Genomic DNA, 23,395 nt, shown 5'->3' on the forward strand with positions numbered 1-23,395 from the left:
TATGGGTTAGGAAACTGAGACTCAATTAAGATCAGTGGCTTACTCCAAGCCATACAGGCAGTAAGAAAGCTGGAATTCCTAACCAGGTTTTCTGATTTTTAAACTCAGCATTCTTTTCATTTATACTCTGATGCCTCCTCAAAGTCTTTTCAATCCTGTTCTTCGCAGAAGGGGTTCCAACCTATTTCCTTTAGCCATGCTGGGCCTTCTTACGTAACACTTCTGTCATATCAGATAGCTGGCAGGTTCCTGAAACATTCAACTATTGCCATGTCAGGATGTTCTTTAATGATTCGAGGAAAGTCGCATAGTCAAGTTTGCCTAAGAGCATTTATCTAAAAGTTTTTTTTTTCTTCCCTTTACTTACAAACATGTGATTTCATTTAGCAAATATTTATTGAGAGACCACTAAGTGCTAAGAACCATTCTAGGAGCTGGGGACATGGCAAGAACAAAAGTAAGACAGACACGTTAAAACTCAAAAACACGAACAAGTGTGGATTTTGTGATGTTTAAGTGGATACAAACCTTGAATTGATAACTAGGGAGTGCAAAGTAGAATGCAATAATTGGATCATGTCATGCTTTTACGCTGGTATCAAATTAAGAGCTGTGCACACAGGTGGAATCCACAGTTGCTTTGACTAAAGTGTGAGGCCAGAACTTCACTTTGAGTAAGGTAACTGTAGTTCCAAAGATAAAAACAACTTTGTGCTACAAAGTATCAATGGTCCAAAAGATAAATCCCATAGAGTCTTGCCCAGGTCCCCATGTCGAAACAAACAAAAACCCATAAAAGCACCCAGCTCCTAGAACCACAAATGGCCAGAGATGACAGAAAGGGGAAGAAAGAGATAGGGGAAGAAAAATTGGAAAATAACTGCAGACTGTCCTAAAGGGAAATAGTTAAAGTGGGTAAGTGGGATTTATCAAGAAGCAAAGTCCTAACAGAGCTGGGAGCTTTTATTGCTTACTAAACTGTCAAGAAGACATGCCAAGAACAAGAATTTACTAGACCTGTCCACAGAAAAGTGAATTGTAATGATTAAATGGAAAGAAAGAATATGCTAGGATTTCATTAGACTCAAAGTTATCTGTTTAAAACACTCAGACAAATGAGAAGGCCGCCCAAGTCCCTTAGAAAGACTATCTTATATATGTAAAGGAGAGAGGGGCAAAAATTTAGATTAAGTTCTAGTTTTGCTTACCATTTCCTTCACTGTTTTGGAATTCCTTCTGACTTGATCTGGCTTTAAGTTCTGCTTAGCTACTAGCTAAGATGTGTATATTTTTATTTACACATAAATAAAATGTTATTTTTATTTCTGTCATTGACACTGGTTTTCAGAACTATCTTTAATTTTTAAGCTATTAAGTGCTCCTTTTCATAGACTTTTGAAGCTGTCTGCTCTCTACATAGAGAGAATAGTATGTGTGTGTGTACATTTTATTTACTTTAGGCTCTCCGTGGATAAAACCATCAGAGATATCTTCATACTTTTATGAGGCTTGTTTCAAAATATTCAGGGGCATCCTTCTTGACTGATAGATTTGCAGGTGGGAAATGGCTCCTTGTCTCAAAAAGCATAATTGTGTTGAGGGGGCAGCAGTTGGGGGGGGGTTGATGAGTCCTAGAGGCCACCCCTAGACCCTGTCCCGGAGAGACTTCAGGAGGTTCAGGGCTGTTTCACTACATAAATGGATGCGCTCAGCACGGCACTCAATGCCTCCTTCATTCCTGAGCCACCTACGAGGAAATAGAACATGCCCATGTATTTCTGATGAGAGGGCAACTCCAATGGAGTGTGCTTTAACAGTGTTTAAGACTCCTTCAAGGTTCATTAGTCACTTAGAAGTTTATACCTTTATCCTATCCAAATGGGAGTAAATTCCAGGGAAGAAGCGTGCTATTTCTACCGCAGTTCCATCAGGAATGACCTGTGTGGTCCCTGTGGTCAGCAGAAGGCTAGGTCATGACCAGCAGAGAGGAAAACACACTATGAGTTCTCCCCTGTCATTCTTCCCTCAGACCAAGAACAACACAAAGCTGTACTTGGACTTTCCCCTTCTTTGTCACGTCTCTGTCGTACCCCTTCCTCCCAATATACACATGGTTTATTGCAGCAAGGCCCAGCTCAAACATCATTTCTTCTCCAAGGCTGACTCCCACCTAAAATGTATCTGTTTCCTCTGCTCAGTTAGAGCATTTCATCTGTGGCACTGCATACGCAGTGTCCTGAACTGTAACTGTTCCCTTAGAAGTTTCATCTCTCTTCCCACATTATAAATTCCTCAAATATGCAGATCATGGTTTACAAAAAGCGTTATGTTTAGTTACAGCCAAAAAAAAAAATGGTACCCAATGATTATTTGATAAGTGCATCCATTCAATGCATACTTATTAAGGACTTGCTCTATGTCACGCATGACAGACACAACTCCCATCTAGACACAGCTCACAGCTGAGTGGCATGAGTGAATCCATGCGTGATGCTGTCTCATATGTGACTGATATGCAACCAATTTCAAGTAAGCAGAATAAGAACGAAACATGTGCCCTGAGAGGAGACTCATAACATGTCACAAGGGATATTTATTTACAAGAAAGAACACTGTTAGCTTCTCAAGGAATTTCCCCAGGGGAATGGTATAGATATCTTAGACAATCAAGCTTAGCTTAGATTAAACAAAAAAGGTGCAGTGGACTGTGCTGATGACACTGTTTGCTGAAAGAATCCAGCAAATCAAGTCTGAGTCCTTTTGCCTCAACAACTGACCTTAGAGATTGACCTCACACTTGACTCAAGCTCCCTTGCTCTCAGACAGAGGTCTCAACATATCAGCTACAATCGTAATAAATGAGTAATGGCAAAACCCCACTGCTTTCTCACAGCTGCTGCTAGCTCTCCGGGAAGAAAAAAAGGAAAACCCAGTTTTCTGGGCCTTAATATACATTCTGAGAATTTTTCTTCATCTCAAATAATGAGACTCTTGGGAACACCAAGCTCAGCAAAGGTAAAGTAATATATACGTTATGTTTTAGACACGACACAGAACTGCAAATGGAGCCACTTTTAGCTAAGGCTTCTCGACTTGCCGAGTTGAAAATACAAAATCAAAGTTTACATGTGTCTATATCCTTGTGACTTCAAAGTCCTTTCATCGGAGTTATTTAAATCATTTATAAAACACAGGTACCTGTGGGGATCAGGTGATTCATTAGTTAGATGAGCATACAGAATCACAGGGTATTTAAGAGGCAAACTCATGGTCCTGTAACCGGTCCAAGCTGGGATCAAAACCCGGGGCCTCCACTTGCAAGTCTTTTCTGCTACAACTTTTGACCTCATAGATCAGAGGACAGATTCAGTCATTGAACCAGAAATTTCATTTGTGCTTAGACAGTCAGCGTATTAAACGGAATGGGTGAACTCACCTCTTTAAGGCAGCCCATGAAGTTGTTGCTGACAGGGGAGCCTGGCAAGTCAGCGGTACTTGGGCTTCCTCCCACGTAGAAGAAGTCATCTGAGCCCAGCATGGTGTAGTCCTCTTGAGTGTAGCCTGTCGTGGTAAGGATCCCATCCACAGAGATGGTCACCTGGTGGAGGGACACAGGGACAAAGAAACCCCAACAATGACCTGAAGGTCCTGTCAAAATCCGGGGGCTTGCCCTACCTGTGGCATCATGTTCATTAAGATTTGGGTGAGGTATTCTTTCTAATTTGGTTTGATTTTGCTATGTGCAGCCAAGTTCCATTTTCTGGTCTGCCTCCCTGTGGCCCAAGCCCCCGGCGTTCACCTGCAGACTCCCGGGAGAGTTTCTCAGAACTTTCAAGCTGAGCGGCTCGTGCTACCCAATGCCCTCTTCAGTCAGGCTAGAAAATGGAACTCTCCTCAGACGACATCACTTGTCTCGGTTCATTGGTAAAATGACGGCTTAGTTTTGAATGACTGTAATTTACGGTGGTCGTGAGAAACATCAAAGGAGACATTAGACGATGGGGTTTGTGAGGGGGTTGGTCTTTGGTTGTTGATGGTTTTTGTTTCTTTTTTTTTTCTTTTCTTTTTCTTTGTTTTAATTTGTTTCCTTTTGGGCTCACACCACACTGGCAAACATGCATTCAGGGAGGGAAGGAAAAGGGTCTTGAGCTGGATGAGTCATGGGTGATACATGCTGTGGACTACCCAGGACAGCAACCCCTGTCCTCCCTTGACGGCCATCACCAACACCCAGGGAAGAAATGACCCAAACCAAAAAGGCAATGCTAACAAAAGAAAGGAATGATGAGGCATAAGAGCCAAATAATAATAATGATAATGCCCACCAGAAAGAAATAGCACCCATACACCCAACATCCATGAAAGGAGCAGAGGGCGCAGAGAAAAGATGAAGCCCCAAAGCGTGCACACACCGTACGCTGACACACCCATGCAAAACTTATCTGGAGCCAGGAGAGAAGGCAGAAGAACAGAAGGGAGGGACGTGGGACAGGGGTGCAGAGAACGAAAGAAAAGAACCAAAATCCACTTCACACCTACATGCACTAAATCAACTGAAAACCAAGATGGAAGTGAGGAAAGAAAACACACTCAACACCAAAGGGTCATCTTTCCCCTGCCTACCACCTCCCTTACTAACAAAAAAAAGAAAAGAAAAAGTCCAAACCCAACCCCAAATTATATGAAGGATGAGAGGGGAATGAAGAAGGGTGGAGACAAAAAAAAGAGAGAGAGAGAGAAAAGAGCGTGGTGGAGGCTGATGACTGGTAGTTGTTAGTAGCGAGGAGGAAAATGAGGAGACGGGTTCTGATGCTGGTGGGGGTTCACGAGACAGGAGCATGCCATGCAGAGTTTGTATGGAGAACACAACTGGCGGAGCTCCCTTTGGCCGAGGTGGGAAGAAAGGAGGAAGAAGGGAAAGGAAGAACACAGGAAACAGAGTACTTTCCTCCCCAGATCACCTGTGGCAGCCACGGCCACACAAAAGGGAATGAAAAAAGGGGGATTCAGGAGTTTGGGGGTTGCGGGGGAAGAAAGTTGGAAGAGTGAGGGGTAGGAAGACACGGAGAGAAGAAAGTCCTCAACAGAAACCTCAGTTGTCCCTAGTCGGTAACTTGGAAGTTGCAAAATAAGAAAACAAAATGAATTTAGCTAAACAAAGAATATTTCTTTAAAAAACAATTTTTTTAGAAAAAAAAAAAAATAGTGGAGAAAAGGAAACTGTCCCAACCAAAGTCATCCAAATGTTGTCAGGACAGGTGCATCCCCTTCCATTTTCTTTTTAAAGAAAAAGAAAGGCTTGTATTTCACTCAACACCGACAACAAAAAATTTAAAAAAAAGAAACAAGTCTAAAGAGGATAAAAGGGGGGTTTGGGGAGGAAAAGGGGGCAACACACGGCAAACCCAAAAAAAGAGACAATAAGAATGATATCTACCAGACAATGTAGTTTGTTTACCATAGCGTGTCCGATGCCTGAGTGCTTTGCGGAAAAGGGGGAAGAAAGGAAATTTAAAAATTGTGAACAGAACGATTGTTAATTAAAAAAACTAAAAACAAAGATGAGTCGTTAGGGTGTTAGTACATTAGTCGGTTAGTAAAATGACACATTGCATGAATGATCTTGGGTTAGTTTTTCAAAAAAAAGGCACCCGACACAGAAAAAGAGAGTGGGGGAAGACAATGAGACCAGGACTCTATGGAAAACCTTGGCACCCGGCTTGCAGCCAGGAAAGGAGGTGCAGCCCACCTTGTCGTCCGTAACTCCCCGCTTCTCCCAAACGCCACCAGACCGGACCTCACCCAGGTCGGAATTAGCATTATACTTACTTTCCAAGGGCTCTTCTGAATGAACACTGCCCCCACTCCCTTCCCACCCTCAGCACATATACAATCCACCTCTCCTGAAAGAAAAGACCCCCAAAGTTTACCATTGAACTTCGGTAAATCGATAAATAGAGCTGAAATACCCGTACATTGGGGATTTTTTATTTTTCACATCTGACTCTGACTACATGCATGAATGATCATGACTTTCTCCTAGAACAAAAAGAGCTTAGAATGTTTCCGGTTCACATTGGGCAAACAAAGGCCATATAATGTAGTTCACTCTGCGTTTCCAGAGGTCATTTAAAGATCCATAACTGCTTTGACTTGGAGCACCTCTGTGAGGCAGGAGGGGAACTTTCTTCTCTTTCCTGCCCTCTTGGGTTAGAGTAACTGTGTCGTTAGAATGTGTCAAAATAGTTCGAGTCTTCATCATTACCCAATGATGCCATTATTTGGTTTACTCGGCTGGAATGCCTACTGTTGGCATCGTGTTCCCTTCATTCCTCGTTAAGAATGCCTTTCAAGCTTTGAAGCAATTTCTTGCATGGTAGCAGAGAGGACTGGCAGGTTAAACGTGATTACAGAAGCCCTACGATTAGTCTCTTCTTCACAGCTTTCAAATGTTAAATTGCCAGTGCACCCTGAGCTGGGAGGCTGCAGGTAGATAAAGATGGGTAACCCGGTTTTATGCTTGTGGTTTGATTAAAGTGGCATATCGAGGTCAAGCAAGTCCTGTGATGGTCATGACCTTGAACTCAAGGTCACGGACCAAAAAAAGCAAAAAAACCCCACAAAAACTCCTTACTACCTTGGTACTAATCCTGGTGGTGGTTTAATAATACCCACATTCCCTCCACTACTCAGGACCCACAATCAAGTACCTGACTTTGGCCCTGTGCACTAAGTCACTTTAGTTGTGTCTGGCTCTTGCGACCCCATGGGCTGTAGCCTGGCAGGCTCCTCTGTCCATGGGGTTCTCCAGGCAAGAATACGGGAGTGGGTTGCCATTTCGTCCTCCAGGGGATCTTCCCAGGGATCAAATCTGCATCCCTTATGTCTCCTATATTGGTTGGCGGGTTCTTCACCACGAGGGGCCACCTGGGAAGCCTGATTTTTACCCTGACTTAACAATGGTAACCCACTCCAGTATTCTTGCCTGGAGAATCCCATGGACAGAGAAGCCTGGTAGGCTACAGTCCATGGGGTCGCAAAGAGTCGGACACGACTGAGCGACTTCACTTCACTTCACTTAACCTAAAAGCTACTGAGCAAACTAACACTTTCACTGACTAACTTTAGCTCCAAAGCAGAACCATGAGTAGATGACCAAGAAGAAAGAAAGGGGAAAAGCTCTGCTTTATTTGGTGAGGAAATTCCAATAAAATTTCCTCAGGTCAATTTACCACAGAAGCCATTCACCCTTACAAAAAAAGCAGACATGGCTGCCATCAGCTTATCAAATATTCATGAAGTGATTACGTTTAATTGAAATAGACGAGGGCTTCCTACTCCTTCAAACGTATCCTAGGGAACTCAAAAAGTTGTTATAAGTGTATTTTATGGGAAAAATAATCATCTGAGATGACTCAGGGTTGAAAGGATTCTATTTGCAAAGTCAACTCTGCTTTTCTGAGGTATTTTGTCTTTCAATAAATTGCATTTGGATTCAAAATTCAGTCCAAATTTCAACGAGGTCTGAATTTAGCTGCACTTTCTCAACAAGATTCATATTCCCTCTGCCAAGAAATGCCCCCAGCATCCTAGGGCCTCACTAGCCTTGTCTTGAGAGCGCTTCTTAGCTGCCTCCTTAGGGACAGAGAGAGGCAGTCACCTTCGGACAGAACACTCAGCCTGTAAATCACGTGCATGTCCCAGCGAGTCTAGCACCCAGACCACAGATGAGCTCACAACCCTCCTGGAACATAAGGTGCTTTGCATATTTAGCCACCACACACGGCTGGGGAGGGTTGTAATCAACATCTCGCAAATGGAAATTGGTGTGGGAAGGTTAAATGGCTTGTCCGAGGGCACAGAGTGGAGCTGGGGCTCAGAACATGGAAGAGAAACCCTCCAGCGTGGCTTTCCTCTGCTTATTGAGACTCAAACAGCACAACCCGTATTTGAATCACAGTCTGGTCTGTCCCCATGTCAGTGTAAAGGACTGAATTAGGGCCCAGTTCTATTTGAGAGAAGCGCTTTTAGTAGAAAGGAAAGTGAGCCTTCTCTGGCTATTTGAAATCATTCTAGAATGGCAAGGACGCATGTGGGGTGGGAGAGAGATACGGAAGCAGAGCAGCTGGTGAGAAACACAGCCAGTTTCTGTTCCCCAGGACAGGAAAATCTCCCCCTGCACAACTAATGCCAGAAGGGCGTTACGGTGTACCGGCCAGTGGAAACCAACAAGAGGTCATATCTTACTTTTTGGTCTACTCTTTGCAACTCAAACATTTCAAGCCCTTATATGTTAGCGAATGGACATTCGACTTGGGCTCTCTTGGCAACTGAGAGGGTCTCTCCTGTAAGTGCAGGTGGGGAATGATGAGAGAAAACGTCAGCAATAGGATTCTTTGGCCTTGCAGGAGAAATATAAAATGGTGATTCAAAAATGTTTGATCTATGTGTATTAGGATGACTGGGGACTCTAACTCTTAGGATTTGGCAACTGCACCATAGATAAAATAAAATAGCCAACCCGGGGCTTCCTTGACATGCTTAAGTGGGTGTTTCTAAAATTGTATGTTTATGCTGTGGGTGGGCCTTCTCCATTTATTTAGCGTTATGAAGGAGTTACACTTTTATCAAACAGAAAACATATGCAAATACCTGTCAGTTCTTATGCTTTCGTGTTTACAGAAGGCATTAAATCAATCATACTGCAGAAGAAAATTTGATAAGCACCTCATTGAAATTTACATAATGCTTTCTGATTAATAAAGGATGAACGCTGTCCAACTGGGTTTAATGATAAATTCACAAGTAGAAAAACCAAGTGAAAACAGAACCTGGAAAAGGCAGCCTCAGGACAGACCTTGACCTTTACAGGAAGTGATTTTAATCTTTTCCTGATGTGGGTTGGTGAAATATTATTATTGTTGCTGTTGTTTTATTACTATTAGTTATGAACAGAAAACAACTTCACTTGGCTGAGGTTTTCTGAGCGTTGTCACCTGACGGAGTTGCCTGCTTAGCATCGGCAAGCGATGGGAGTTCTCAAGCACGTACAGAACCAGGAAAGGCTGCTCCAAAGTTGACTTTTTAATGTGGGTCCTTCCACTTTCCAGGCCTCCTAGTCAACTGAAGAGTCTCGGAGGTAGAGACAGGGCAATAAAGTAGCAGCAAGGAACAGAGAAACAAAGGAATTCAGAAAGATTCCAGCTAATTCACTCCAAGGCTAGAGGTTAACACAACAACCAAAAGCACAAAGTGAAAGAATAAAGAAATTGGTGAGGGGCCGGTAAATCAAAAGGAGAGAAAAAGAAAGACTTTCTCTGGAAGAAATTAAAATTATGGCATCGTGGCAATGGCTAAGTTACTTAAAAAACAAAACATACGTTCAAAGAAGGAGGAAAATCTACCAAGCTATAGAAATAAAATGCTGTCCCTAACTGAATTTAACAATAATACAAGGTACAAATGTAATCAAGAAGATGATAAAAAAAAAAGAAAGCAGAATAAAAGGAAAGTATTTATAACTTTTATTATCTATACAACTGAACTTTTTTTCTTAAATAACAAGCACATGTGGAGAATTGAAGTAAGAGGAGAAACATATTTTAGGCATTATCCTTGTGAAACTATAAAGGCTGGGAGAAAGCTTGACAAATGCACACCCATATGGTACCTCTACCCTTCTCCATGTAAAACCGAACCCATCACCTACTTCATACTCCCTCCCCAGCCCCCTAAGAGGAGCCTCCTCCGGGCACTCTCTGCCCTCAGCCATTACCTGCCGGAGGTTGCGTGTCACTTTGACATCGTGCCAGGCGTTGTCATTGAATTTTCCATTCACTGGCTCCACAATGGCCTCAAAGGCCCCGGACCCCAGGTTAATGACCAAGGAGACCGCACCATCCTTCAGAGCCAGGTTGACATAGTCGGCCGACTTGCCCGTGTGCAGGATAAGGCCATTCCGCTGCCAGGTCTTAAAGGACAGGGTGATTTCATCACTGCTGCTCTGGATCGGGTTCTGAGACAGGTCGTAGCACAGGTACTCTGAGCCTCGGAAAGTGGCCACGTTCTCCTCTCGAGCTGCAGGGAAATAAGAGGGCAGAGTGGTCAACACTTGGCTGGCAGGAGCCAGGTCTTCGCCAACACCAAAGACAACACACACACCCTACAGGGCACTGGCCCTGCCAGGGGCCTGATGCCAGCACAACATGTCCTCCACCTCTCCCACGGGCTTGCATCTAAGGACCAGGGGAACTAGCTGAGAAGCTGTGTGTTCACACGAGGGCAGAAGACTAAAACAACGATGCAGGGAGGCGTGCTGCCTTGCCTTCAAATTTTCCCAGAGAAAAACCTAAAGGGAAAATTCATGCAAAACAGTAAAGTGAGGCTTATGTTGCTTTTGCATCAATATTGGCTTTTAAACACCTGTAAAAGGGCTGGTTTAGAATGGATAATTAACTGTTCTGTCAGAGCGTTCTTTAGCTCCAGGTACCTTTTATTGACCAATAAATAAAAATCAATTACCCTGAAAGATCTGGCTCTAATTTCTATCCATCGGTAACATGGCTAACTTTGGTTTCCATGGTACAGTCCTGCGTCCAGTGGAACACAACTGGGTTTCTAAACAGGAGGTTGAACCTAAGGAAATGACTGAGCAGATGAGGGAAAGGGAACAGAATGGAATTTGATAATATGCTTTGGTATTACACCAGAGAGCAATGCCTCCCTTTTATTCCAAGGGACTGCTCCCTGAAGGTCTTTGAGATGGCCTGGTCAGACCGTCCTATGGAACATCTCTCCATAGGACCAGGGGTCCACAGAGCCAACATGGTACCCCACGGGGACCCAGATTCTCTTTCGATACCATATTCTAGACACTGGGGGGCTATTGTTTGCTACCCAAAGAGCCCCAAGTGTGTTCCCAGGGCTTGTGCAGGCCTCTTCCCTGGATCAATTTTCTGAAGGCAAATCATGCTTGTCAGCGTGCATACCTCAAGGTCTGAGGACTAGCCCTGGGGACTGTTTGCACAGGTCTACACAGACCTTGGCCACGTGGGTGGAGGAACCCTTGTGCATTTGTACCAGACCCCTGTGATAAGCGATGGAGCTTAGGAGGGGTAAAAGCAACAGAGCCAACCAGAGGGGCTAGCTCTGCCTATGCTGATATTTCCCGAAGCAGAACTCCCAGGAATCTGAAAATGCTACATGTGAACGTGACTTAACCGAGTAGTTTCGAGGATCTATTTTTCATGGTAAGAGGATAGAAAGTATGTAATTATTTGTTGATTTATAACTTAGACACTCAGCATGCACAGTCCCATTTGTCCTCTTGTCAGGCAACGCCGCTTACAGTGGATGACTTTCCTGGTGGCCCAGCAGTAAAGAATCTGCCTACCAAGGCAAGAGACTAGAGTTCCATCTCTGGGTGGGGAAGATCCTGGAGAAGGTAATGGCCACCTGCTTCAGGATTCTTGCCTGGGAAATCCCATGGACAGAGGACCCTGATAGGCTACAGTTCATGGGCTCCTAAAGTGTGGGATACGACTTAGTCACAACAACTTCATATCAGGGTTGGTCAAAAGTACTTCTCAATAAAAGGAAATGAGTGATAATACAAATTTAGATATGCAATTTCCCTTTAAAGAGGGGTGGGGTGGGGTGGGGCTACAAAGTAAAGTTGAGGAAATTCTATTTTTCCTTCTAGACCTAACCAAAGCCAGTCCACCTTAACTAAGACCCTTATCAACCATCATAGCCCTTGGCAAGCTCCTTAAGGAAAATCAAATAAATATTTTCTTATCATGAGATAATCATCACTCTCATAATGTGAAGAGATGACCACCTAATATAGAGTATTAAGTTCATCATAGCATCACCACATCATTAAAATGTGAACCTCAACGACACACTCCAAAAAGTGAAAGAAGAGATTAAGTGTGTCCTGTATCTCCCAGAGGACCTCAGGGATATGTATACACCTGCACACTTCTGTTTGCACACACTGCTATAAGCAAAAGGGACTCGTCCCCCTCTAAGTGACCGCGGCACTGCTTACACATATAAGTAGTGAGTACTACTCAGCACGTAGCCCATGCCAGATGTATTTTACCAAAATGAGTCTCCCTAAAATCAGAGTAGATATTTTGCACTACATGTTTGAAACAGGATCCATCCAATCCCCTAGTGCCCTACTTTCATTAGCTCTCTTCCCATTTTGCAGACATAGTTTTGTCAGAATTCAACTGGACGAGCTCTTTTGTACAGTTGACCGGAGGTGACCCTGATTTAAAGCAGACGATGGCAAATCAAATGCAGTTATCACCACTAAGCTCTCTTCCTAACAACACAAATGTAGATACAACCAACTACTATGCCTGCCCTTGGCACCCAACATGGTATATGAGTGGCTGTCTTCTATAAACACTTAAATACACCTTGTGTGCCCAGTGAACTGAGATAAATGAGCAAGGAAAGAGGGCTTCTAAAGAGAAGCCTCAATTAATCATCGAGTACCCTTCAAAGGGGACAGGCCTGACACAGAACAGCAAGGCCCCAGGGTATTATTTAATATACTATGTGGCGCTTCATATTTTTCACACAATTAGACCAAAGAGTCTGTCAAAATAATAAATTTTAGAGCTATAAAGGATTTTAGAGATTGCCTGATTTAAAACATTCTTTTTTTTATCAAGATAGAAACTGGTGACTAGAGATAAGTGAGTTGCCCACGACCAGACAGCTTGTCCTACTCCGGACTTCCGCTGCCTCTAGACTTTTCTTCGAGTATCAGTTACCTTTCACCCTTCATTCTGGATACACCACCTGCTCTTATTTTGCTGCTCAAAGGGAAGGAATGGTTCCACTGAGCCATGTATTGATTCACAAACCATCCCAAACCTTGAATAAACTAAGCCACAGACCTATTCCTCCTACCCCCACGTAAATCACCCTTCCTCACCAAAAGAAATGTTTCTCTTTTCCTCCTGGAATCAGTGTATTTAAAACTAAAGAGCTCATTTTATGTAGAAGGCCACAGGAGAAAAATGACATCATTAAGAGGCTATCACAGTAAATAAATAAGAAATAAAACCAATGAGAGAAAAAACTATGCAAACCACACACATATTTATGCTAATACCCATGCAAATTCGTCAATGAAGATTTTATGCATCCTTGAGAGTATATTACTTTGCAAATACCTGCTCAGTGGTAAAGAACCTGCTGAGTAAGAGAGGTGGGTTCAATCCCTGGGTCAGGAAGATCCCCTGGAGAAGGAAATGGCAACTCACTCCAGTGTTCTTGCTTAGGAAATCCCATGGACAGAGGAGCCTGATGGGCTAGAGACCATTGCGCCAGAAAGAGTCGGACAGGACTTAGCTATTAAACAGCAACAACAATGAAAACTGCTACAACAGTTCACAACCTGCTCACTCTCTTCCTTCAATGATGAATTTCCCCAGTTTAACCCTTTCTCTGGGCTGGAGAAGGCAGTGTCACCCCAGATGCCATGTATCTCCTTCACAAGTCAATGACTAGTAGCTTACTGAAAGCTACTCCCTGAATTGCATTCTAGATAAGCAACATCATATCATTTCTAATTCATAGGCTCCTTTCCCCTTTATTGTTACAGGAAGGAGAAGCATTGGCAGTGCATGACCCAGTCTTTAAAAGAGCAAACAAGGGGCTTGCCAGGAGAAAGACTGAGGACCTGGAAGAAATTGTTCCTTTGTATACTCTCACAACTGACATTTTTTCCTAAGAGCCCAAACTGTCTTAATTTCCTTTCAGTGGCTAAAGCTCAAGCACTTTCTTATCACCCTGAAAACCATACTAAGTTAATAGTGAATATAACTAAAGGGTGCAACACCAAATACTGACAAACACATTTCTAAGCCAATTCAATTCTCCAAACTCTCCATGAGAAAGATGCAATACTGCCCCCAAATCTGCTTTCTATAGTGAGTGTTTACACCAAGAAGGAGGTTGGAGAGATAATGCAGTCACCTTGTACGTATTCAGACTAACTAGGTAGAGAAAATGAATGCAGAGGATTATGTAACACAGCATACAACGGCTTAGCGTAAAGCTACAGCTTGGCAAGAGGGTAGGTGCTGAAATGGCTAATGGACTGTGTAGATTCATTTAGATTATATCACTCCAAAGTTTACAATCAATTGCATAAGTGTTAAAGTAAAAATGTTACTCTCACTGCATGAAAAGCAGAGCTCAACCCTGTATGACAACAAATCGTTTGCCCATTACTTGTAAGTGTCCAATTGATTAAGCACTAGATGCAATCAAGATAAGTATAACCTGAGGTTTTGAATCAGTTTGTATAGACATATAAAGCACTGATCTTTCAAATGACTTATTAATCCAAGGACTGGTATATACACAGCATTAATAGGCATTTCCTCAGTTCTGTGTTCCACTCTCTCCCCCCAAAAAATCCAACCACTGATTTATATATCAATAACTATATATATTGTTATTTGGAATTTCTCTGAGACATTCCAAAATAGATTAAAATAGTCTATTTTTTTTTACTGTGGAACTTAAGTGTAAAGAAATACATATCTCTGTTGAATTGGGCCTGTGGTTACTGATAGCTTGATGTCTTAGGCTGTGAGATTAAGAAATAGGAACTTTATTCTAAAGGTCCTGAGGAACCAATGCCTAACTTTACTGAGAGGATGGAGGGTCTGATTTGAATTTCTTAAATATAAGATTATGCAATCCAGCTTCTGTTGGGTTGAGAGGGAACTGGGAAGAAATGAGAGCTGAAGGCAGAGGGCCCAGTGAAAGTAAGAAAACACATTTGAACTACTCTTCCAGGGGGTGCCTGAAACTGCTTCAACACAGATGTTGATACAACCTAGTGAGGTTTGCATTTCACTGGACAAGAATGGAAGCAAAAGTTCCTAGAAGAGACAACCTAAGGACTTGAGAGACAGAGATTCTAAAAACCTGGAGACCATAGGAAGAAGCAAAGTTTGGCTACTGTAGGTCCAAACGCAGCCGTGGAAAGCCAAGGGCCAGAGGTTACAATTTTTGGACAAGGACATAGCACTAGGCAAGAAAGGGCTCAGGTGAAAATGGGTCAGGAATGAGTAAAGTGAAAAATGAGAGTGTTTGTCACTCAGCCGTGTTCGACTCTTTGCGACCCCATGGACTGTAGCCCACCAGGCTCCTCTGTCCATGGAATTCTCCAAGCAGGAGTACTGGAGTGGGCTGCCATTCCCTTCTCCAGGGGATCTTCCTGACCCAGGGATCGAACTCAGGTCTCCTGCATTGCAGGCAGATTCTTTATCATCTGAGCTACCAGGGAAGCCCAGGAATGGGTAAAGGGGGATTCTATTCACCGCTTTTTTAAAATATTATCTATTTCCAAATGCTTTCTTAATCGTTTTTTGTATTCCTTCAACAGTCTGTGAGGTTACTTTGCTATGATTACACCAATGCAAGGAAGAGGGACACACAGTTTCACATAGGTTATCCAAGGCACTTGGAAACATTTAGAGCAGTTCCAAAACCTCAGAACTCTGATTCTCATTCCACCACTTTTGCCACCACATCCCACCACCACTCTCGCCAGGAACTCAGATTCTCAGAGGAGTAGGTGCCTGACCCTGTATCTCATGTCTTGCAACTGCATGAAGTCCCCCTTCTGTCAAAAGGAAAAACCACGGACAGTGACAGATTAGCACTCACTCAGGCAGCAGGAGCCCAACAGGGTATCTGGGAGTGGGGCCAGCTCAACGCAAAATCCCCTGTAGGAGCAGGTCGGAAAAAGCCAGACCGAGATCACACTCTTCACCCTCATCAGAGAAAGCCTTAGAAATGGAATGTTAGATATCACTTAGGAGAGCCTGTTGGAATGCCAACCCCTCTAGAGCAGCTGTAACTGCTGGGTCCGAGCAGAACACCTGCGGTCCTCTAGAAAGGGAAACAGGAGTGAGCTTTCTAAGGACAGGTTCCAGAGACACAGGCAAAACTGTTCTCCTCTTTCACATGAACCCCAGTATTCACTGAAGCACTGTTTACAATAGACATGGATACAACCTAGGTGTCCACTGACAGAGGACTAGGTAAAGATGCGGTACATATATACAATGGAATATTATGCAGCCATTAAAAAGGATGGAATAATGCCATTTGCAGAAACATGGGTGGACCTAGAGAGTGTCATACTAAGCGAAGTCAGACAGAGAAGGAGAAATATTGTATGGCATCTCTTATATACGGAATCTAAAGTGAAATGATACAAATGAACTTACAAAATAGAAATAGACTCACAGTGATTGCTGGGGGGTGGGGGAAGGATGGGGAAAATTGATAGTTAGGGAGTTTGGGATGGACAGGTACACACTGCTATATTTTAACATGGATAACCAACAAGATCCTCCTGTATAGCCCATGGAACTCTGCTCAGTGGTATGTGGTAGCCTGGATGACAGGAGATGAGTTTGGGGGGAAGAATGGATACAGATTATGCATGTCTGAGTCCCTCTGCTATTCAGCTGAAACTATCGCAACATTATTTATCGGCTGTACCCCAAAATAATATAAAAGGTTTTTTTAAAAAAAATGAAAAAAACCTGCTCTCATCTTTTTGAATTCTTCATCCTTCAATAGGCCTCCACAGCAGCCTGGTACTTTATTCTGCACTGATGCAAAGATAACCCCAGCTGGCCATCCCGGCCTGGCCCACCCTGGAGCTAATGAGCCACAAAACACAATACGAGCCACTGCTGCCCTCCCTGGCAGACAAAGGGAGGTGGTCCTGAGGCTGACATGCTGATTCCGTTCCTCTGATCCACAGATTCAGCAGGGTTTTGTCCTTCCTCCATGGATGCAGTTGCAATGAGAGGTCTCAGAGTCTTATGTTGGAAACCAACACATCACCCAATTCTACCCAAGCGAAGAAGCCCTGAGGAGGATAGGAGACACATGAGCCCAAGGCAGAGGGGTACAGAAAGCAGAAATAAACTTCTTGAGAAGGCCACGATTCCACAGCTGTTCTGCTCGTTACTACAGGGGCTGCATCTCCACTCCATGTGAAAGTCACCCTGAAGGAAAATGCCCGTTTGAGTCATGTGCTGGCAAAGGAACAAGTTAAGGCAGATGGGTGTGAATCTGTTCACACACAACTCTGTTTTCCATGCAACCTGCTAAGCATCCAACATACAGAACAACTTCCACCTCTAAAGGCTTCTTACAAGCTATGTGTGGACACCCAAGTTAGCGGTTGGGCTATGAGAGGACCATATCTGCAAAATCGGGGGAAAAGCAGAAATCTTCTTCCTAGAGGGAATCCTGTTAGACATCACCCAAGGACACCTCCTGCTAGAATTAGGGAAGGAACATTCTGTAAGAAAAAAAACAAGGACTGCACAAGGGACTGCCCTCTTGCTTCTTCCAGTCCCATTTCCCTTACAATGTATTTTAGGGCCAACCAAAGCATTAGGATGGACCAAACTGCAGAGCCATCCACCGGGAACAAACGATGAACCCTGCCACACTCCCCAAACAGGTGTTTTAAAAGCAGAGTGCACCAGCAGACACCAAATTGTGTCGTTAAGAGCAATCCTGCATTACAAAAGAAAACACACACAGGAAACCTGACCTCCTGAGGCCATTTCTAATCCTTATCCACAGACTTTGTAGGAGAGCTACAGCAGAGAAATAAATGGACTTTTCCATGCTGCCTGGGTCACTCACTAGCCTGCAGATGCTCCTTGAAAGTGATGAGAAGGAAAATAGTAAATCAAGTTGTCACTTGGAAAATTAACAGCCAGGATCCTGGTGAGGGGAGCTGCCTCAAGTCTACAAAAGAATGGCCTGGAAAATCACACTTCACTGAAATCACTAGAAAGCTAACAGCATCTTGAAGACCGCATAGCTCTCAATTGTATTACTATAAAAGCTAAATTTTCTGTTTATTCATTCAAGGAATAGGTATTTCCAGGTACCTACTATGTATCAGGTGAGGTACCCAGTGTTGAATACACTTGAGCCACATGGAAACCATGTGAATAGGAATAATTCACCTTCATTTTACTGAAGAAGAGAACTTATAAAGCTGAAGAAACTAGAAAGCCAGACCCTGCCATGGACTCATATTAAACAGGGCACCCTCCTGTAGCTCAGAGTGCAGGGGAACTATGGACTTGATAACATGGAATTTAATAATAAGGTTTTGAAATGGATAGACCTGGGTTTTACAGCCAGCCCTGGAATTTACCTAACTCTGTGAACCTCAGCTTACTATTTAACTTCTCTAATCCCTGCTTTCCTAGTCTACAGAATGAGAAAAGTATATTTCATAGATTCACTGTGAGACATGGATCAGATAAACTTCCTGGCCCAGTTCCCAGATATATTAGCTGTCACTGTTGTTGTTGATAACGCACATATAAAAAACTGATTACAAGTGTAGTAAATATTTAAGAGGTTATATGGGTCTTGACGTATGAGTAAGAGTTCACCATACAAAGAAGGGATGATGTTCTAGTTAAAAGAAACAATGCATTCACTGGTAGGATCGTTAGAAAAGCATGGCATGCCCAGGGGATGGTGAGAAATTCAGTGTGGGTAGAGTAGCAGGCACGTGAGGCTCAAGCTGCAGGCAGGAGCCTTATGAGTCATATTCCTAGGGCACGGGGATGGAGAACCGGCAGAGGAGAGCTTCAGCTCATGGGTGTGTTGCATCAGCAGGTCCAGCGGATGGCCTAATGCCTAGAGAGGTAGACAGGAATCCAGGAGACATCTCCAGGAGAGGGCGAGATGACTGAGGGGCCCTGGCCTGAAGCAACTGTGCTGCATCTCCCTGCCGGCCCACTGGTAACAATTTATGTGATGTGCTGTGCCTTTTATTTCCCATAACCACCAGATCTACATGAGTTAAACTGTAACCACACTTCTTTCACCACCGGCTTCTCATTTTAATGATGGGTCGGACAATCACTGAACACAACAGCACACTCTCTCGTAGAGGGGACCACCATTTTCCTGTCCCATGCCTTCAGGAAAGCATTCCCACCCACCCCCAACTCTCCAGAAGGCAGTGGTTTGGAATGACACATGGACCTTCTCTCCTTTACCCATTCAAATCCTCCAAGAAGAGAAGTCAATCATCCACTCAGTCTGACACCCACAGATCCATATTTCTTAATTCGGTGGTCACTATTTCCATATGACTTGTCTTTCTCTCTCCTTCAGCTCTGCCCCTCCTAAAATAATCATGCATTCTCCTCTAGGCTCCCCCACGCAGTGAAATCTATCAATGTAGACTCTGCCCCTACATGAGAAGGCCTGGGGTTTTCTAACTCTTCAACCTATGGCTGACCAATTGAGTTTAATTCAGGGGGAAAATTACCAGGAGGCCCAGTAGGACTGCAGATCAAGGCCACATTCTCTAACCCAGCTCTCCCAGCACTGGAACTAATGTCTGGATCCTTGACCTGACTGCCAGCTTCACTCTTGTGTCCGCTCCTCAGTTAATTCAGGACACTGTGGCTGTCAGGTGTCCCTCAGACAACCAGGGCCTGGACTGCTTTCACACTCTGATTGCGAAGGTAACAGACATACCTGGAACTGCATGAGGGCAATGATAAGTAAATATAATGATTATATCAGTAACACTAAAGCCAGCTCTGTGCCACTGTGCTACTAAGATGCATTTCTTGAACTTACACCGAGGGTATGGGTAAATAGAATGGTAAAAATTTAACCAGGGTCACAAACTTGAAGATAAATTTTAAGATTGAGTTTTGATGCTTTTGAATAAAAAAATAAAGAAAGTACACTCATCCACAGACCTACATAACCATTCACCCTTGGCCCAGCCCTCAAAGAATAATCTGCATGTTTATTTTTTTAACCAGCATCTTTTATCAAAGTTCCACAACAACTAAGGCAATTGTACAGAGTACCTAACACCTCATTGTGAGACTATATTCTACAGAGTTTATGAGGACAAAAAAATTACTAAGGACACAGAGGAGGAGATGAGAGGATGGAATACTGTAATTTTGATAAAAATAAAATTAATAACAATGAAATGCATCCAGAATGATCCTAGAACAGGAAGCAGATCATCTAAAATGATTTTTTTTTACAGTGGTACTAATCCTAATTGCTAACTAAATTAAATACTCACTGTATTCACACATAATGTTCAGGAAGGAATATATATGTCACAAAAAGTTCACAGAATTTGGGAAAATTCAAACAGACATTAAGATATGTAGAAGCAATACATGGATTTTTAACTTCACATGGAATTTTAAAATACTTACTTCTGTAAAATTTCTCTTTTCATTCAAGATGAAAACAAGGAAAAAGTCCTCCATAATAAATCATCACTGGAGTGTCAGAAGAAACCTTGGAAGATGACCTAATCTATTTCCCACCTTAATAAGTCTACATCTAAATCATCTTGTTGGTGAAATTCTCCACCTTTAAGTATCAAAAAAAAAAAAAAAAAGATGATTTGGTGTTACGCGAAATTTCCTACAGACATTTCAGGAGCTCAAATGGCTCCTAGTCCAAAATGACTAAAGGATACTGAGAGACTGTCAAGCTTCATTTGGGTGATCAACAGGGAAGAATTAATCAATACAAGGTATTAAAGACTTTTACCAAATATTTCCTTCATTCAGCCCAGAATAAACAGAAAATAATGAGAATAAACTGTGTGTAGCCAATAAATTTTACTTCCACTGATTTATACACACATACACACACATAATGATCACTAATGATTATATATTACAGCACTATTCATATGCAAAAAAATAGAAAAAAATCTACCCATCGATTTCACATAGCGTTTACTTCTGGGGAGGGAGAGAAGGGAAACAGAGATATTCAACAGGATTGTCTTTATGAAAGGACATAAAGCGAAAATGACAAAGCATTAAGATTTGTTCCATATGGGCAATAACTAAGCCAATGTGTATAATATTCTCTACTACAGGGTCTGTTCTTTTATGTTTGAAATATAATCATTCATTTTTAAAAAGTTGAATCCCTGCAGATGATTCTGATAAAATACATAAATCACCAGATAAATCTTGAACAATCCTTTGGCTATTTACAGGTAGATGTCAACTCCTCCATAGTACTTTGTGAGTGGCAAATATTCATAGCTTTTCAAAATCTCCCATGTGCCCCAGAATGTGTTAAATGAAGACTGAACTGAAATGAAGTTGAACTGGTCACAGCAATGCTAAAACAACCGGTGGTTCTCCACCTGCCTTGCCCACTCCTGAAGACCAACTGCGAAGTGCCTCAGCATCCCAGGGTTCAGCCTGGCTTCTTAGGAGGAAAGAGGGGGAAAGCTGATGGAAGTGAGGGGAGAGAAGACAGCTGTGTCTGCCGCCATGTGATGGCCCTGCAGCCAACGCCAAGGGTCAGAGAAAGCCAGCTGGGGTCTGGGGGACCTGACAGGTCTCCGCACAGGCCTCCCAACGACAGAGTAAAATCACTCTAGTTCTTTAAGAAAATCCCCACTGAGAAACCTGAATCCTTGCCCATCCTTTTAGTCTTCCAGGGCAGCAGGCAGCCCAGCCCGTCTTTGTTAGCACTGGGGGCTCTAGCCTGCAAGTCTAGACAGAATGGCTGGTTAAAAGGCCCCGGAGTCAATGCCTGGACAAGATCAATAAGGCTTTTTATGGCACAATGAAAACTTTCTATTTTGTTAAATGTGGCTAATCTACCATTTCTGCAGTACCCTTAAAGCTTTCAGTGCTGAGCACTCGAGCCAAGGTGATTAAAACCCGTTCAGAGACACAAACTGCAGAAATATGCCAATGCAGAGGCACAAATCCTGGAGACGTGGGCTGCATCTTCTTTTATGATGAAGTGTGCATTTGCTTTTCCTCCTGTAGAAATAATGGTGCCAGTAGGAGATGGGGTCTGATCCTGACAAAAATGAAAACTGTCCCATGCCAGGACTTTCAGCAAGGGACAGATGATGCTCGGGGTCCAGCGTAACTGAACAAAAGGGTTTAGATTTTAGTGAACCTGGAGGTGGATGAGGATGGGGTATGCTGAAAGGGGGTGGAGAGGGAAAGCTCTCTAAAATGCAGGCAGACTTACAAATCAGCGACTTAATTCAGGAAACCTAAATAAAGGAGAAAATCTTCAGTGACTACAAATTCAATTACAAATTGACAAATAGAACTAGAATAAAGTGCTTATTTCATTTGCATCATTTCTTCACCTCAGACTATTATTAGTAGAGCTTTTTTAACAAGTAGAATTTTTTTTTTGCCATCATGTAAAAAGGACAGGTATTAATATTTATTGAATTTGTATTATGGTCCAGGCTTTAACACAGAGAGTCTAAATAAACAAACACTACACACATAGTATCTGACAAGAATTGACCAAGACTTTTTTGGTGATTGGAGCTACAAGAATTCAAAACACTAACCACCAGAACCAAAGTATTATTAATAGAAATAACATATCTGTGTGTTCATATGTCATCTGGAAGGAGAGCCTTTTTATTGGAATACTTGGCATGTTTCTTATCTAACTCTCATAGAAGCCCTATGAAATAAAGTTTTATTAGCCCCATTTCACAGATGATAAAACTGACATTCACAAGGGGTGAAATACATGTACAACACTACAGCCAGTACGAAGCAGATTCAAAATACACACCAAGGTCAACCTCCCAACACTGTATGCTTTCCATGCTGTCTCCTGCTGAGGGCTGGGTATATTTTGCAAAGGCCTCTGTCAACAGTATTCCTGTGGGAGATTAACTATTAATTTAAATACTTGTGCGTGTATTCTGTCACATATTCCAAGCCACTTTCACATACATTATCTAATTTTGTAAAGCATCCTTCTGCAGCTATTATAGTATAGCTCAAAAAGGGTAGATTTTCGACATTTAGATGTATTAACCACATACCCTGGGATATGAATACAGATCATTAGAATGATAGGGAAAATCGTAAGAATTCTCTAAATTTGAAACACTGCAAATACATAAATGCTAAAAAAAAAACCCTTAATTAATGAATGCATAAAAAGGAAATCCCCTTTTGACGCACTGAATCTAAAATGGAAACCCTCCTTCTAAGTCAGATGATTCATAAACCATTTACAGATGCTGTATCAGTCCAGCAAGCTCACTGAAGCTCCAGGGCCAAACAGCTGGACTCTGAGTCCAGAGGGTACAGTCAGAAGCGTGCTTAAGTTTCACAGAGAAGGAAAAATTATTTGACTTGTCATTAGAAAGGGCACACAAAATTGAGATTATAAGACTCTGAAAGAGATGCTCAAATTGGTTTAGTTTTCTTGTGTAGCCATTTATGATGGATATTTATAGTTCCTATGATGTGGATAAAAGGGCTTCCCAGGTGGCTCAGTAGTAAAC

General features: G+C 42.7%; 1 protein-coding gene across 9 annotated transcripts in view; it reads right to left on the minus strand.

Moving 5' to 3' along the window:
- NRXN3 (neurexin 3) overlaps positions 1–23,395 on the minus strand; it is a 1,766,916-nt gene that overhangs the window by 1,323,004 nt on the left and 420,517 nt on the right. For 6 of the 9 annotated variants that reach the window (XM_088840264.1, XM_088840266.1, XM_088840265.1 and 3 more), the window contains 2 exons: positions 9,776–10,077; positions 3,437–3,598 (listed from right to left, as the gene is read on the minus strand). In XM_088840264.1, coding sequence (XP_088696390.1) covers positions 3,437–3,598; positions 9,776–10,077 — 464 coding nt within the window. Of the gene's footprint in view, positions 1–3,436; positions 3,599–5,458; positions 5,483–9,775; positions 10,078–23,395 lie in introns of those variants that run through there. The other 3 variants (XM_088840269.1, XM_088840270.1, XM_088840262.1) reach the window with 2 other exon arrangements.

Source organism: Moschus berezovskii, chromosome 9 (genome assembly GCF_049115385.1).
Source record: "Moschus berezovskii isolate FMDL1 chromosome 9, NW_MosBer_1.0, whole genome shotgun sequence".
Classification (NCBI taxonomy): Eukaryota; Metazoa; Chordata; class Mammalia; order Artiodactyla; family Moschidae; genus Moschus; species Moschus berezovskii.